This window comes from Cuculus canorus, chromosome Z (genome assembly GCF_017976375.1).
Source record: "Cuculus canorus isolate bCucCan1 chromosome Z, bCucCan1.pri, whole genome shotgun sequence".
Lineage (NCBI taxonomy): Eukaryota > Metazoa > Chordata > Aves > Cuculiformes > Cuculidae > Cuculus > Cuculus canorus.
The window spans coordinates 64,366,536-64,385,109 of record NC_071441.1 but is presented as its reverse complement, the minus strand read 5'-3'; the positions used below and the strand labels follow the sequence as shown (position 1 = coordinate 64,385,109).

Here is an 18,574-nt window from a genome sequence, read left to right as displayed (position 1 = left end):
ACGGTTTGGGTTGGAAGATACCTCAAAGCCCACCCAGTTCCACCCCCTGCCATGGGCAGAGACATCTCCCACTGGATCAGGGTGCTCAAAGTCCCACCCAACCTGGACATAAACACTCGATAAAATTCCAATTTTTTTTACTATTTGTCCTGATAAATCCCCCAGCTATTAATCCTTCTTAACAGACCACTGGTCTTACACCCCTTTGCACAGGTTGACTTTATTTTAAAATGTATGCAAAATTCCTGCAAAACTCCTGTCCTTCAAGGAAGGAGACCTGTTACCTGAGACAGGCATTTCCTTGGTTGACAATGCTTGTAAGCTGGTTGGAAGAAAGTGCAGACCCCCTAGGAATGTCCCTGGCTTTAGCATTTCACACAATTAAAACATAAGCCTGCTTCTTTTTGCTGGTACAGAATGGACAACAGAACCAAGGACAGGAGCAGTCAAGTTACTTCGTGGAAATTCTTTACTTAAAAAAATTCCTTGTAAGTATCTGTTAAAGCTCAACAAAGATGAAAGTTAAGCTTGCAATAACCAAACTACAGGAATTACAGAAGAGTTACTTACAATTCCCTTTGCATCTGTACTAATCCTCTGTGGTAGTACGTACGATGCAGCAAGTGAAATGTCTCATTAAATCATAAGAACACCTGGGCAGAAAGCAACCTCTGGAGGTATCGTCCAACCCCCAGCAGAACGCAGGCCTTGCCTTAGCCACACAGCTCATCTAAGTGGGGGTTCAGGAAGCCAAGGTGTTAAAAGTTCAACGCTGAAGTAGGCACCAGAGATCTCAGAGTTATTAACACGACGTCAAAACCACTATTTTGAATTAATTCATAAAGACAGCATCTCTTGTGCCAGCACCACGCTGCGGCGTTAACAATAATCCAGAGCTATTGTCCCAGGCAAGACAAAACATTTAAACAACATACTATTTAAACAACATACTATGATCTTAAACTGAACAGTGAAGGCATTGCTTTAGAATCGCATACAGTCCAGTTTATTCCCAAATTTCTGAAATCCAGATGCAGATGCATGCTGATGAACTGTAATTCCTGTATGTTTTCCCACGAAGGAATCATTTAGCAATTTTGATCACTTTCACAAGCCACAGACAGCAGGAGTTACGGCCTTCTCTCTCAAAAGCTGGTGAATTTTAAAATACCAACTTGACCTTTGCATACATTTTAAGAATACAATAATGAAAACACCTTTTAAAAACACATTTTAATTCTACCAGATCCCCATTGAGATTATGAATTTGCATAAGCAAATTTTTTTTCTGCTACTACAATTAATTTGAACAATTGAACAAGGTAACAATGAGAGGAATCACAATTAGGCTCCTAGCTCTGTCTTCTTCATCATCAAGAACATAAATTCCTGACAGTGGGCTGCATAAGCTGAGGTTTATACAAACTTCGCTCTGCACAAGGGAACTTGGAATGTTCAAATACAGCTTCCTGGTGCAATTGCAGAGATACTGCTGATGTGAGAAAGACAACACACATCTGGTGCTGGAACCAAATTCTTCAGCATCTACACAAAACACAGTAAAAATCACAAGTGAAAGCCTTACAGTGCACAGACTCTAACATTAAATATGGTTTAATGGACAGTGCAGAAATAATTCTGTAGTAATATTAGCAAATGGCAGGTGGCTGATAAGGAAAACATAAAAGGCATTAATTTGAAGATTTTAACTGAAGTAAAAGACTGGGCAGGTTTGCAGTCAGAGTAGGCCAAAACTGAATAATTCTGCAAATGAATGCTGAAGATGAAATTGGGCTTTCAAAAAAAGTGTCTTTGGGAGCACTTTCTTTTTTTCCACAGCACATTTAAACAATACAAACCTCAGAAAATCAGCTTCTGTTTTGCTTTCATCAGTGTACTTACAGGTTACTTCAGGATATCATTGAGCATACTGCCGGAGTAATGACGTCAATTCTCTTCTGTAACACTCCGTCCTTCTGGTGTGGCAACCGCACCACTCAGTTTGGTGTCAACTCACTGAGGGTGCACTCGATCTCGCTCTCTATATCACTGATACAGGTATTAAGCAGCACTGACAGACCCCTGAGGGACACGACTTGTCATGGACATCCTGGACAATACTTAATACCTCTAAAGTCAACCAGATTCATCATGTAACAAGGACAATCAAGCCTCAAAAACTGGCTCGAAAATGTCAACAGACACAAAGCAACACCGATAGAGAAAATGATTCCACAAAGAGGTGGCAGAATTCACACCTCCTAAACAAAGTCTTAAGCAGAAGGAATAGATCACTGACAGAAAGTAAAAAAACCCCAAAACAATAAAGCAGCAACAGCTAGAGTAACATAGACCTGCCACAGTACCCTGTTTCCAACAGAATGTTATTCATCTCACCTTCATTATCTTATTGCCAGCCCCACAGTTAACCTATCTTATTTTAGAAGAAGAGAATTTGTACAATGGCATGAAAATAGAAAAACTGATTTGAACTAATGTATTTATGTGCACGCCAGACCAGACCGACATAAAAAAACATAAACTATTTCACAGGAAATTAACAGAGAACCAGGGGGTAAAAAGGAATACATACAGAAATTCAGATACATAGAATAATCCATACAGAACAATCAAATCCACCACGTAGTCAAACCCTTCTGTCACTGCAAGAATACTATGTAGAACTCATTTCTAGCACTTTTTAAAATCTGGTTTTACATGTCTTGTCAGCTGAAATAATTTTTTTGGTAAGACAGGTCATGTCTTCTTTTAATTTTACCTGAATATCCCTGTTTATTCATATCCACATGTATTACTCAGTGATAATTCTTCCATGGTTTGCTCCCTTAAAAATGCTTCTGGCAATTGCTAATAATGTTCTTCACTTAATAGTTTAACCAGTTTTAACAAATCGTAGTACTTCAGGTGGAAATTGGTAAGTGGGAAAAGGTTTCTAAAGAACAAAAAAGTTTGTTGATGTGGATGCAAAAAGGCCTAACTTCTAAGTCAATAAATATAACTGCCTGCAAGAAGGAAATGAAACAGATGGAGGAGACTGTTCCAGTCATAAAAGTTTATATAAACTGTGAACAGAAAGACACCTAGACACTCTTGTGTTTAAATCTATTAGAAGTAAATGTATGGCCAGAAAGTATTGCTGCTCCTGGATGACCAATAATATCTTGAAAATAAATCTAGACTAAGTCTAGAACTAGTAATGTGTTCAATAGAAATAATTAGAAAAAGCCAGTGCTCATAATGGCACCTTTCATTCAATAAACGAGCATGGCTACAGTGATGTGTCCTCAAGCCTTTTCATTCATACCCTCAAAAGCAAATTCTGTTATTCAGACACCTGCTCCTTTCGTTTTGCCTAAGGCAGCTATGCTGCAATTTGCTGTAATTAACTCTTTAGTACCAACAGCTTGGCCAATGTTGAGTAAAACATCAAAGTTAAAGACATTTATAGGTGTGAGAGGAATGGCAAAATGAGGACAAGAAGATGCCAGAGCAATGTCTCTGCACAGAACTAGGTTTGAATTGGAAATAAAAGTATCTTCTGTCATTGTGAAAAGAAAGCTAATGCTGCATTTGATTCCAAAAGCTACCCAACTTCCCCTAAGTACTTCTTGTTCAACAGAATATCCCAGAAAATAAAACCTGCTGAACCATACTGACTCCTACTGATTTATTGTATGTACTGTAGATTCAAAGCAATGTCTATAACTTTGGTTTAGGCTGAGCTTTGGTGATTCCCTGAAGGGGAGGTAGGGTCATCATGCAGAAAAGGATATAATGGTATCAGATCTGCTAGCATGCCTGTTCACAACAGCTCCTGAATCGGTTTTAGTTAAAATGATCTGGGTTAGAAAAGGGTCTTTGAAGTATTTAAGAAATCCCCCATGGTTATGAACAGTTAGGAAACAGTTATTCTCTCCTCCCATGTATAACAAAGTGTGTGCACAAAGCTCAGAGAAAGAGATGCAGTAAAGAATGAGAGGTTAAATCTGTTCAAATCAGAACAAGCTGTCACAGTGAACTGAAAAGCAAAGTTTCTCCCAATTCATTAAAAGGAATCACACTGCCAAACCTGACCTTTTGGTGATTATCAGCATTCATACTAACTGACTGTGCAAATCAAATTCAATACTCTGTTTAACTATTCCAGGTACAATTAGATAGGTTTTTTCCTTATTTGGGAAGATACTTCCTAATTTTACCCAACTGCATTTTAGTAGGTGACAAAAATGAAAGCTCTACCCTTCAATAATGTAAATCCAATTATTAGACTAACCTGGCAAAGGATCATAGGTAATAACCAGGCATCTCGGATTTTAATGACTGCATGCAATTGCCATATTTCAAGATCTAGGATTAATAGATATAGCTAACTTTTCTAACCCACCTGTACTACTATCATAAAAAAAAAATTGTAAGAACAAAAAAATTTGCTGTAATTAACTCTTTAGTACCAACAGCTTGTCCAACGTGAGTAAAACATCAAAGTTAAAGACAGTTATGGGTGTGAGAGGAATGGCAAAATGAGGGCAAGAAGATGCCAGAGTAATGTCTCTGCACAGAACTAGGTTTGAATTGGAAATCAAAATGTCCTCTGTCATTGTGAAAAAAAAAAATCGTAATGTTTGGCGAAAGACAACAATACACAGCTTGTGTCTCAATCTGCACTGATTTCAGTACCTGCATTCATTTTAAGGGCTGCAGAAGCAAGAGACCCAAATATGCCTGAAATGAAATAGGTCAGTCTCAGACCCTTCCTGCAAGCAGGTTGCAGTGATTTTAGTTTTTCTCAAAAGGATGTTCAATTTTTGGAAATTTTTGAAACTGTATTGTGAGAGTTAAAAAGATGCACAATCAAGGAGAATGTGGGAAATTACTATCTCAGAAATGTGCGATTTTTGCTGTAGGCACTAATCACTGTATGTGTATTTCATTGTCAGAGTCTCTAGCTTTCAGAAAGACTGTGACAGAACATTTTATACACCTCCTCTTAGATTGAGAATGTAGTTTAAAACTCTTGACAGAGCTACCAACCGTGGCTCATATGATGTTGTCTCCATCTACCTCACTGTAATCCGTCTTTGTACTCTGTGGACAGGACAGGACTGTTTTTCACTTTGGGGGTTCTGTGTGCCCCAGCACCTCATGCAGTGCAGCTCGAACTCCAACTCTGCCTTCTCACAATCCAAGGACTATGTTGCTGATAGCTCAGAAAGCACAGAGGCAAACCACGGTGTGGAATGCACAACTACCACATTGCAGAGAACCTGATTAGTTTTAATAAAATAAAATAGTAAAAATAACTGTTCCTTCTCCCTGGAACGTGTAGCATCACAGACCCTGCTCTTCACATCTAGCAAACAGAATCTTTAGTTGACTAAGAGTGAGAACATTATCAATTGCAAAAGCATTAAAAATGGAATGTATCGAGATGAGCTACAAATTCACCCCTTTTGGAACTGCATGGCCCTGCACTTCACAGTTTTGACTCATCCTCCCCTACAAAAAGCGAAAACAGGCTTTCGCAGAGACTGAGCGTCCCACAGACTCTGGCTTACACAAAAGCAGTTAGTAGCAAATTTTCTTGGTCCTCGAGTACCCACTGCGACCATTCTCCCATTTGCTGGCAGGAAGTACTAGAATATTTAGGTAACAAGAGTAGCCTTTACTACACACACTCAAGCGAATGAGAGGAACAGACATAAGCTGATTAAGTAACAATTCTGACTCATTAATGAAGGTATTAAATTTGTATTTGAGAAGCCTTTCAATAAAGTGCTATACAAACCTCCTACAAACACATTTGTGTTCTATACAATTCTTTCGGGAAAGAAAATACATTTCCCTGAACAAGAAATCTCCATATTTAAAGAGGCTAAGTATTATAAGACCAGAGACTGCCTACCTTGTATTTACGATTCTAGTCCTATGGCTTTTTTGAATTCGGAATTTTGCGGCTCTAAGATGTCATAATAAACCCTACTTTTATCAAAGCTTTCTCGGATGTAAAGCAAATCTTCCACAGAATATAGATCTTCATTTCCTGTCCAAACAGTGAGGCTGTATCTATATATAAAAGGAGGGAAAAAAGGAGAGAAAGATAAAAAGATAAAAAAAGAATATATTATTATCTTACGATAAAGCATGTAAGATAGAAAGAAATTGTACTAATAAGCTCCTGAAAATATTCAGGACTATGATATCTTAATTCTAGGAATGAAGTCAAATACCAACCCCCTAATCTCCTTTACATTTCCAAGTTCAGCAACCACAATTTATGAACTACCAGAATTTAGAAGTTTTACACATCCCTGCCCTTCTCACTCCTCCACATCCAGCCAAGTCATTACCCTCTACCCAGAAACTGTTGGATGGTCGTATTCAGAGAGTAGTGGTCAATGGCTCAAAGTCCAGACAGATATCCCTGACAAGTGGTGTCCCTCAGGGGTCTGTACTGGGACCAGTGCTGTTCAATACCTTTATCAATGATATTGACAGCGAGATTGAGTGCACCCTCAGCGAGTTTGCAGATGACGCCAAGCTGAGTGGTGGTGTTGCCACACTGGAAGGACAGGATGTCATCCAGAGAGACCTGGACAGACTAGAGAAATGGGGCTGTGAGAACCTCATGAGGTTAAACTAGGCTAACTGTAAGGTCCTGCACCTGGGTCGGGGCCATCCCTGGTTTCGGTACACGATGGGGGATGATGTGATTGAGAGCTCCCCTACAGAGAAGGACTTGGGGGTGCTGGTCGATGAGAAGCTCAATGTGAGCCGGCAACATGCACTCGCAGCCCAGAAGGCCAACTGTATCCTGGGCTTCATCAAAAGAAACGTGGCCAGCAGGGCGTGGGAAGTGATTCTGCCCCTCTTTTCCTCTCTTGTGAGACCTCCTCTGGAGTATTGTGTCCAGTTCTGGAATCCTCAACATAAGAAGGATATGGAACTGTTGGAATGGGTCTGGGGCAGGGCTACAAAGATGATCAGAGGGCTGGAGCACCTCCCATATGAGAACAGGCTGAGAGAGTTGGGCTTGTTCAGCCTGGAGAAGAGAAGGCTTCAAGGAGATCTTATAGAGACCTTTCAGTACCTGAAGGGGCTACAGGAAAGCTGGAGGGGGGCTAATTCATAAAGGCTTGTGGGGGCAGGACCGGGGCCAAACTAAAATTTGCAGAGGTTTATTTCTCTGGCACTTTTTTTCCCTCATTATAGAGTTAAGTCACACAATATGGCTCATCAAATCTTCAAATTCTTGCTGATCAAGCTAAACTTGCTAGAACTTCCCAAGGAGAAGAGCAAAATTGTTCAGATGGACAATCCTACAGCACCCAGAACAATTTATCTGTAGCCTGGTTCTTGCATAAATTGTTCTGCCAAACCTAACAAGAAATAAAATAAAAAAATAGGCAGATATCCACAAAAGAAGTTTACCAGGCTGAGCAGCTGAAGTTTGACAAAGTGATAAATAGTTACAAGCAGCAAACTATAACACAGAATAGGAGGCAATTACAGTTGTAATTGATTTTTATACTCTGTGTTTTGTTACGTAAGTGATGTGTAGTGATGCCATCTGATTAACTGAATGTAACTTCTGTACTGTATCACATACACTTTTCTCATTAACTGCACAGGCTTTATTATAACTTTTCTTAAAAAAGTAAAAATTTTGAAGTGTCCTTTAAAGTTAAAAGCACTACCCTCCACAATCTCTACATGACAAATACTTCATATTGCACTTTGTTTATTAAAAATGTATCCATCTAAAATACAGGTAAATCAGAATTTAGCTGCACGTCAGCAAAACTGGCTCAGGAATTTCTGTCTCCTAACCATGCCACTACAAAAATCAGGATTTTTGTTCTGAGGTAAAAGAGAAAATCCTGATATGCCAGTGGGACTGATGCTTGTATCTGATAAGATATATTAGAGAATGGCACAATTCTCAAGGCATGTTCTTAACATAACAACATTTTGAAATAATAATCCCAGTTAAAAATGTTTAATTCTAATTTCACTGTAAATTCTACTCTCCACTGTAAATGAGAATAGCAGCACTTTCTCTCAAATTACTCAGAAATTTTCCTGACAGATGACTGTCTTAAATTTTCTGTCTTGAGCTTTGACCTTGGTTGGTACTTAAAGGCACAACTTTATTAAAATGCAGGCAGTCAGAGTAGGTGAAAAAGAGGAGTAAATGGCAATATGTATGAAGAAGGTTTTATTCTATGATGTCTAAATATAAATGTTTTAATGAAATTGTTACAGGCTTATAAGAAAAATGTTTAGAAGCAAATTTTAGTCAGTGTCTTGAAACTCACGTACCTAAGCAAGACTAATTAGCTTCATAGCAAACTCACTGACTTTCAACCTAAAAGTCACCTTTGATGTTTTTAAGTGATATTACTACTGAAAATATAAATACTGAATCCAATTAAAAATTAAATAAGATATAAATATTTAAGTTGAATTAATTCTGAATTGCAACTTCAAACTCAGTCTATTTAACTATATCACGCTCACAAAATTTTTGCATGGAACTAGATTACAAACCTATGCAAGACTTAAAACTGGTTATTGCAGATAATGAAAGAGGCTTTGAGAATTTTATTATTTTAAAGAAATGAATAGTAACCACTTCTGTATGACAAAAGGACTTAAGAGCTTAAGGAATTAAAGAATTGAAGGGATAAAACTAAAAGAAAAACCATTTCCAATGTACACACAAACGTGTCATATTTAATACAAACAAATGCATGCTTTTATAGTAAAGACAGCTAAGAAAAGAGGCCCTCAAACTCACCTATCCGACTGCTGCATTAACCAACACAGCTCAGATATTGACTGTCGAACTAATGCTGCTCTCACGGGGAAAGTTACAGGCTGGGAAAGCGTACTGCATATCTGAGCCATTTCTTTCACCATTGTCCAATCATAGCCTACAGTAAAGAGCATTTTATTAAAAAGAATTCTTCACAAATACGATCTCTATCAAGAAAAAAGACACAATTATTTATAGAATGGTTAGGTTGCAAGTCAAAACTGGAGCAAATATAGATTCTGTGAAAATCACATGATTCTAAAATGATTCATCACATGATTCATCCAATGATTATGAACAAAAGATGTCATTACCTCAGAGAAGAAAAACAACACTAAAGTGGAAAATAAACTTACTTTGAAAATTTTTATTTCAAGTAACTGCAGAGTTATTTCAAATACAGCTATAAGTTGTGAGATTTTTTTTAATGTCCAGGAAACTTTACCTCTGCCCTTTAACCTTGCCACTAATGACTTCAATATTGCCTAGTTTTAATTTGACACTGGCCCTTGAAAAACAAAAATATTATGAAAAATTTAGGAAAAAAAACCTGAATGAATCCAGTAGGACAAAAAAAATATTTTGTGCTTAAAAATGCTAAAATTGGGCAACCTCAAACACTTGAACTGCCTGTCATTGAGATTTTTACAAGAGCTAGAGCTATTTTAAGTGATATTTAACTGTTCTTACACTTCTTGCAGGCTAGGAAAATCGGTCAGAACCGACAGGTAATGACTTTTTTCTCAATTACTGATGTGAAATGTGGTGACTGGAAAGACCGAAAAAGCACCAAAAGCAAATCTTAACAATCTTAATCTTAAAAAAATGGTTTTCTTGGACAGCAACTTTTAATTGTAAAGAGTCAAAAAAGCTGTTTTTCTGATGTATAACAGTATACATTTAAGTGGCATCACCATAAACTGAAATTTAGAATGCAGATAAGATACTTTTATTAACAAAGGTTATGCAGTACAGTATTTCCAATACAAGTTTTCGTAACTTTTTACAGCATTTCGGAGAAAGTGCTATGCAGTTTAATAAAATTACTGTATAACATACAACAAAACCCTCATAACACAACACTAAAACTTGCTAACTAATAATTAATAATTGGAACAGTGGATAATTTTGCTGTTGTTATCACAGACGATATCGGTGGAGGCTACATTGACAGCACACAAACGCATGTGCAGTGGATTAAAACACCTTAACAAACAGCTAAGAGGATTATGAGAGGAAGCCCATGAAAAGAACCCTAAAATAATGGCTGACTGTAAAACGTGTTGCAAAAATTCAATTATTGAACAGAAACGAAATGTTAAAAACAATGTTGACCTACACTTTTATTTCAATTGTCTATTGTGAAAGCACACGGATAGGGTTTTAAATTTCCAGGTCATCTATTTTTTTCAGGAAACGTGCCAGAATTCAGATTCCCAAACCAGTTCTCCTAGGATTCAGGGAGCAGACTATCTGAAACAAAGCTTAAGCCATTTGTCCCCCAAAATTCCTCTGCATGTCAGAATGAATTGAACAACAAAATAGCTTATTTTAACAAAAAAGCTATCAGGTTTTCATACAGTTCTGTTGCAAAAGAAACACTGACCTAATTGCTATATGACATACTATCAAATATATGTGAGCAAAGGAAATAATTCTTTTTATATTCACTATTATTTTGAAAGTAAGAAGATAGCATACAGCTTATTTTGAATCAATTGCAGAATGAATTTGAGGAAAACAGACTGTGCCACTAAAGCATAAAATTTTGTCTTTACCTTTATTCTGTTTGTCAGGATGCCAGCCAGTTGTCCATCCCAGTGATAAGGTTGCATCTGGGAAAAATGAAGTGACAGTGTCGAGAAACCCTTTTGCATCCACTACTGCATTACTTCCATTAGGTCCTTCTAGGATATCTGCGTTGATCCAAATAGGTCGCCTCAAATGCTGCCTCATGCGTTCAAGAAGCTCCATGGAAGGCCGTACAGCTTCTAGGCTGTACCAATAACAACACGGGTGAGATGAGACACCTTACTGATGGAAATGTACAGTACATCTACAGACGGGTTACTTAATGAAAATGTTCTTGTAAGCCAAGAGAGCAAATGCCAAGAATCCTTTCTACCATGAGGTGATTATTATGGTTGGTGTGAAGTACTGTACGCCTCTTGCCTCTCTGCTGTCCAGTATGAACTGCTTCACAGCTCTCAGCTCATGGCTTTGCTAACTCCTGAACTGCTAAGACTTGGATGTTACTGAATGGTTGTGAAGGATTTTAATAAAGAAAGCCACTGCAGGCTTCAACGATTTTGTTTATTTCAGACTACTGGGCTGAAAAGGCACAAACGCTACAATGAATTTAAGTATATTTATTCTATTTACACATGTCCCTTAAGTTTATATACTACTCAAAGAGTGAAAGTAATCTCTCTCAGCCTTAGCAGCACTTTTAAGAGGTAAGGCCCACAGCTTTTGTATTCTCATGAACTTTCACAGGAAAACTGCGACTGCATCGCACTGAACAACAGGTACAAATCACATTTTCATAGAATCATAGAACAGATTAGTTTGGAAGGGACCCTAAAGATCATCTACTTCCAACCCCCCTGCCATGGACAGGGACATCCCCCTAGACCAAGGCCCCATCCAACCTGGCCTTTAACACCTCCAGGGATGGGGCAGCCACAACTTCCCTGGGTAACTGTGCCAGGGCCTCACCACTCTCTGGGTGAAGAAATTGCTCCTTACGTCTAGAAATACCCCTTTACCATTGCCCCTGGTCCTATCACCACAAGCCTTTGTGAACAGTCCCTCCCCAGCTTTCCTGTAGCCCCTTCAGGTACTGGAAGGTCTCTATAAGATCTCCTTGAAGCCTTCTCTTCTCCAGGCTGAACAAGCCCAACTCTCTCAGCCTGTTCTCATATGGGAGGTGCTCCAGCCCTCTGATCATCTTTGTAGCCCTGCCCCAGACCCATTCCAACAGTTCCATATCCTTCTTACGTCGAGGATTCTAGAACTGGACACAATACTCCAGAGGAGGTCTCACAAGAGAGGAAAAGAGGGGCAGAATCACTTCCCACGCCCTGCTGGCCACGTTTCTTTTGATGAAGCCCAGGATACAGTTGGCCTTCTGGGCTGCGAATGCATGTTGCCGGCTCACATTGAGCTTCTCATCGACCAGCACCCCCAAGTCCTTCTCTGTAGGGGAGCTCTCAATCACATCATCCCCCATCGTGTACCGAAACCAGGGACTGCCCCGACCCAGGTGTAGGACCTTGTTGAACCTCATGAGGTTCTCACAGCCCCACTTCTCCAGTCTGCCCAGGTCTCTCTGGCACTATGATTTCAGTTTTCCTGGTAGGAAAACTGTGCTCAATAGCAACTCAGGAACAAACTGACTGAATATGAAATCATTATTTGTAGCTTAAAATAATTTCACAACATTCACTTTCGCAATGCATTTAGTAACACTGATTATATTTCATGGCATTTTTGGTTTATGCAGGAATGCATCATACTGAATCACACAAGAAGAAAAATTTTGGTCTACCATCACCAAAAGACAGTTAAGACTACAAGTAAAACTGTTAATTAGTCAGAATGCAAAGAATATAAAAATCTTTTTGATTTGAGATACCTCTTAAAATCCAGCTTGATGCCTTTATCTGTGTGGATGATCTCGTTTAGCCATTCCTCCAATGTGATGTCACTGTCTGTTTCAGGTGGATGAGCCATGATAGGGTCTTCACTTCCTCCCTTGCCACCACGAAGAAGAACATCTGCTTCTATCATGTGAACATCACCTGTTGATTCAGAAAATGAATTCTCTAACAGAAGCAAATCCAACAGTCTCAGCACCTGCTTCGAAGTCAAATTACAGAGCAAGTCTTTCTATGTTGGACTGTGAACAGTTACTCCACAAAGATCACCCAGTGTGAGCTACTGTCTGTGAAGCAACACAGCACTTTTTGGGGCACTTCAGAGTAGCTTGCACATTGCTACCAATTTTGCAGAGAATTCAATATAAAGTTACTCAAACTAATGTAAAAATAAACTAATAAAAAATAATAATTACACACTCAGTAAAAAGTAAATTACATATAAAATTAAACAAATTAATTGCGTATTTCCCCAATATTTACATCAATTTAATTAAAATTCACTGAAATAAATTGCTCATAAATAATGTGAAATACTTTAATGATCTTACATAAAACAAGGAGGAAAAGCAGTAACAAAACTGTCCCACAGAATCCAAGAAATATTACACAGCATGCTACAACCTTACACAATTTCAAACCACCCTAAAAAGACCCAGAAGATGATTCATCCCCGTAGGTTCAAAACCACATGGGAATCCTTCACTGTTTCAGAAGGACTGCACAGGTTTTTGAGGACAGCCCTGCAAAGCTTTCCCAAGCACCTGCCCTCACAGCACTGTGGATGCTGCTCAACAGGCAGGCACAGTGGCAATGCCAGCTCCAGACCTGTGACAGCTTCCCAGGAGCTTCTCCCCTTATGCTCTGCTCTTGTGAGACTCCACCTAGAGTCCTGTGTCCATTTCTGGCATCTTCAACCTAAAAAAGATACGGAACTGTTGGAAGGAGCCCAGAGGACGTCCATGAAGATGATCAGAGGTCTGGAGCACCACTGCTATAAGGACAGGCTGAGATAGTTGGCACTGGAGAAGAGAAGGCTCCAAGGAGACCTTATAGCAACCTTCCAGTACCTGAAGGGGGCCTGCAAGAAAGTTGGGGAGTTTTTACAAGGTCCTGTAGTGACAGGATGAGGGGGAATGGCTTTAGATTGGAACAGGGAAGATTTATATTAGACATTAGGAATAAATTCTTCACAATGAGGGTGTGACACTGGCACAGGTTGCCCAGGGAAGTTGTGGCTGCCCCATTCCTGGAGGTGTTCAAGGCCAGGCTGGATGTGGCCTTGGGCAGCCTGGTGTGGTGGGACATGTCCCTGCCTATCGCAGCGGGGGTTGGAACTGCATCACCTTTAAGATTCCTTCCAACCCAGACCATTCTATGATTCTATGATCTGCAGACGTGCCAGCCGTCTGGGAAGGGTGACCCACCATGAGGGTAGGGAACAGAGGCAGCCTGGCCACAGCCGGGACCCCGCAGTCTGACCTCAGTTCAACAACAGAAGAGAAACTGGCTCTACCTGTGGCAGACACTTTTGTGTTCCACTGAACAATGTTCCAGATAAGTTTTGCTTGGGTGTGTAAAACCAGAATCATGGAATCACAGTATCACAAAGGTTGGAAAAGACCTCTAAGATCACTCGGTGCAACTGTCAGCCCAACACCACCCCGCCTACAGAACCATGCGATACCAAAAATGCTGGCAAATAAACTCCCTAAGGCTCATTTTGGAGTTTTAGAAAGCAAGCACCCTTTGTAAGGCCTGGGCAACACGAGGGAGCGATCTCCATCCAACACGTGCAGCCAGCGCAGAGCTGGGACAGAATGGATTTCCCACTTACAAGCACCTGGATAAATTCTCCCAGAAACTTTATGCATATCCATTCCTTTCCAAGGACTAATTTTAATGTTATTATGAACTACACAACTGTCAAATCTCTTGCTAATTGGGAGCTTTGGAGCTGCTCTCTGTCTGAACCTGCATTTGAGATGGGGAGAGGCTGCAAGCAGAGGTGACTGCAGAAGAAGAGAGATCTGTTCAGCACAGATCATACTTCACACAAGATGTTCTCATCTCCAAAGAATGAACAGTGTCTGCAAAAACACTGTCTGAAAGAAAACATGGTATCAGAGGGCCTTTCTGTCTTTCAAACCCACAATTGCTTAGCTGAAATTTAACTCTACTTTAGCTTAAATTGAAAATATTCCACTTTCTGTAGTAGTAACTATTTCTTGCATCAAATCCCTCCTTTTCTTTTTGGACCTTTGATTCTCATCTAAAGTCGCACCACCCTTCTTCCCGCTGGATAACAAGCAAGGCAGAATAACACAAATATTGTCCATTTACCTCTATTCTAGAAATATAATCCTTTTCAAAATTATGCATTTTATACAACTTAATATAAAAAGACGATCCCCATTATGTCAGTAATTAACAAGTTTGTAACAAGGAAGCCACCCATCCAGTCAGTGATATTTCACCTACATGGCTTAAAGATTTATTCAGGCAATTGTTTTCTGCATCCTCTCAAAGATCCAGAAGACGACACATCTGTTCAGCACAGATAACACTTCACGCAAGACATTATCACCTCCAAAGAATGAACAGTATCTGGAAAAACACTGTCTGAAAGAGAATATGCTACCAGAGGGATATTCTGTCTAACTGCCAAAAAATACAGTTACTTGGATTAAACTTTTTATCCAGGAGTGCAGAGATAGGTGGAGATGGATGGATGGATGGATGGATGGATGGATGGATGATAATTTTAAAATTAATAAAAATTAAATAAAAAAGCTTAAGGATGAAAGTCAATTCTAGCTTAAATAAAAAATATTCCATGGAGTTTAATGGTGACTATCTCTTGTCCCCCACATCCCGTTATCATAGAATAGTTTGGGTTGGAAGGGACCTTAAAGATCATCTACTTCCAACCCCCCTGCTGTGGACAGGGACATCCCACTAGATCAGGCTGCCCAAGGCCCATCCAACCTGGCCTTGAACATCTCCAGGAATGGGGTAGCCACCACTGCTCTGGGCAACTGTGCCAGTGCCTCACCACTCCCATCATGAAGAAATTCCTTCTTATGTCCAGTCTAAATCTGCCGCTCTCCAGTTTATAGCCATTGCCCCTGGTCCTATCACCACAAGCCTTTGTGAACAGTCCCCTCCCCAGCCTTCTTGTAGCCCCTTCAGGTACTGCAACAGTTTTCTTGCTCCCATAAGGACTCACGATGTGTATTTTAACAAAATACTAACCAAATCTATTAGCAGCTTCAGGATTTCATGAGGACTGTCTAGCTCTTCTACTTTCCTGCAGTCCCCATCTGATGAGAGCAGGCCTGACAGTTTTCGTCCCAGATTGTTCTTGTTCCCTTGAACCTTGACACGCCCTAAGGAAAATTAAAGTACATAAACTGTGGAATTGTTTGGGAAGATAGAAACTACTTTGGGATAAAATAAGCATGTGTAAGATTGGGTTCTGAATGGTCTCCTCTAAAATGGCAACGCAATCTACAGCTTCTTCCATTGTATGTGCATAATACAGCAGCCTGACATAGGCACTTAAATACTTAATCGCTTTGGAAGGAACAGTCCCTCCCCAACTTTCTTGTAGCCCCTTCAGGTACTGGAAGGTCGCTATAAGATCTCCTCCGAGTCTTCTCTTCTCCAGACTGAACTAAGCCAAACTCTCTCTGCCTGTTCTCGTACGCAAGGTGCTCCAGCCCTCGGATCATCCTTGTAGCCTCCTCTGGACCTGTTCCAACAGTTCCATATCCTTCTTATGTTGAAGTTTCCAGAACTGGACACAATATTCCAGATGAGGTCTCACAAGAGAGGAACAGAGAGGCAGAATCCCCTCCCTCACCCTGCTGGCCACGCTCCTTTTGATGCAGCCCAGGATACTGTTGGCCTCCTGGGCTATGAGCGCACGCTGCTGGCTCATGTCGAGCCTCTCATCGACCAGCACCCCCAAGTCCTTCTCTGCAGGGCCGCTCTCAATCACACCACCCCCCAGCCGGTACTGAAAACGGGACACCCACCCCAAACCGCCTCACCCTCCCTTCTTCGAGCTCCCCAGAACGGTGTCCCCAGTCCGCCCTGTCCCCCCCGCACTCACTGCGGGCGGCTCGGACGGTTCGGGGCAAAGCTGTTGGCGGCGTGGAACCAGCGTACGGCGGCCGCGTCCCTCGCTGCGGGGCGGCGGCACCGCGGGGACGGGCACGCGGCGTCCTGGGGGCCTGCCGGGGCGCTCAGCGACCGCTCCGACCCGGGGCACCCCGGCCCCGGGCAGCCCCGCCGCACCCACCGAGCCCCGCATCGACCCCGACCCGCCACGCTCCCCCCTCGCATTGCCCGCCATGGCCTCGCCCCGCCCTCAGCGCTGACCCCACCCCCAGCGCTGACCCCGCCCCGCGCGCGGGGAGGGGTGTGCAGGGGCGAGCGTGAGGGGAGGAAAGGGGAGTGTGTGGGAGTGTGAGGAGAGCGTGTGCGGCTGTGAGTGACTGAGTGTGTGTCTGTATGAGTGTGCGTGGGAGGTGGGTGTGTGAGAGCGGGGGGGGGGTGGGGCTGTGGTGTGCACAGGGGCAGCGAGTGTGGGCCAGTGTGGGGAGAGGTGGGGGATGTGTGAATGAGGTGGGGGTGAGTGTATGGGTGTGTTTATGGCATGTGTGTTGTGTGTGGGCGGTGTGTACAGGACTGTGCGTGTATGAGGTGTGCTTGTGTGTGAATCATAGAATCACGAGGTTGGAAAGGACCCATTGGATCATCAAGTCCAACCATTCCCAACACTCCCTAATCCATGACCCTCAGCACAGCATCCACCCATGCCTTAAACACCTTCAGGGATGGTGACTCCACCACCTCCCTGGGCAGACTGTTCCAGTGCCAAATGACCCTTTCCGTGAAGAATTTTTTTCCTGATATCCAGCCTAAACCTCTCCTGGCAGAGCTTGAGGCCATTCCCCCTAGTCCTGTCCCCTCTCACTGGAGAAGAGGCCAGCTCCCTCCTGTCCGCAACCTCCTTTCAGGTAGTTGTAGAGAGTAATAAGGTCTCCCCTCAGCCTCCTCTTCTCCAGACTAAACAACCCCAGTTCCCTCAACCGCTCCTTATAAGACTTGTTCTCCAGCCCCCTCACCAGCTTCGTTGCTCTTTTCTGGACACGCTCCAGAGCCTCAACATCCTTCTTGCAGTGAGGGGCCCACAACTGAACACAGTATTCAAGGTACAGTCTCACCATTGCCGAGTACAGAGGCAGCGAATAACCTCCCTGGACCTGCTGGTCACACCGTTTCTGATACAAGCCAAGATGCCATTGGCCTTCTTGGCCACCTGGGCACACTGCTGGCTCATATTCAGTTGGCTGTCAACCATTACCCCCAGGTCCTTCTCCTCCAGGCAGCTTTCTAGCCAGACTTCTCCTAGTCTGTAGCACTGCATAGGGCTGTTGTGCCCAAGTGCAGGACCCGGCCTTGGCCTTGTTAAACCTGTGTATGGGGCTATATGCATATGTGGGGATGAGTATGGGTGTGCGAGTGTATAGGGACTGTGTACGGGGTGTGCGTGGGGTGTACGTGACTGAGGGTGTGTATGAACGTGAGTGTGTAGCGATTGAGCTCTAACATCCCCCACCAAGCACAAGCAAGGCTTTATATACCCTTATCATTTCATTAGCAGCAACTCTGGTGATTTGCACTTCTAAGAATCTCACAGCTGCAGCAATTAGGCCTAACTCAGCTGGCCCCAAGTTCTCTCTTATGTAGCAACCTACATAAGCATACAGGTGCCTGTGTGTACAGAGTGTGTGTATGGGGCGTGTCTATACAAGTGTGTGTGGAGCGCTGGGGTGTATATGGGGGGTGAGTGTGTGTGGGGCATGTGGGGTGTATGGGTGTGTGTGTATGAGAGCGTCGGTGTGTATGGGTGTGAGTGGGGTGGGGGCGTACATGTATGCATGAACAGGGTGTGAGTGTTTGTATGGGGGTGGTGTGTGTAAGGCAGTAAGGGTGTGTGTATGAGGGTGGTGTAAGGGAGGTGTGAGTGTATGGGGCTGGTGTTTGTGTGTGTGTATAGGTGTGTAGG

General features: G+C 42.1%; 1 protein-coding gene across 1 annotated transcript; it reads right to left on the bottom strand.

Annotated features, from left to right (window-relative positions):
* Positions 1 to 211: 211 nt before the first annotated feature.
* On the bottom strand, positions 212 to 16,863 carry FAM151B (family with sequence similarity 151 member B). The gene is given in 7 exon segments (XM_009560304.2): positions 212 to 1,545; positions 5,924 to 6,084; positions 8,819 to 8,954; positions 10,615 to 10,832; positions 12,474 to 12,639; positions 16,613 to 16,634; positions 16,636 to 16,863. Coding segments are annotated over 6 exon segments (906 nt in total). The 5' UTR covers positions 16,846 to 16,863; the 3' UTR covers positions 212 to 1,545; positions 5,924 to 5,930.
* Between the last annotated feature and the right edge of the window lie 1,711 nt (positions 16,864 to 18,574).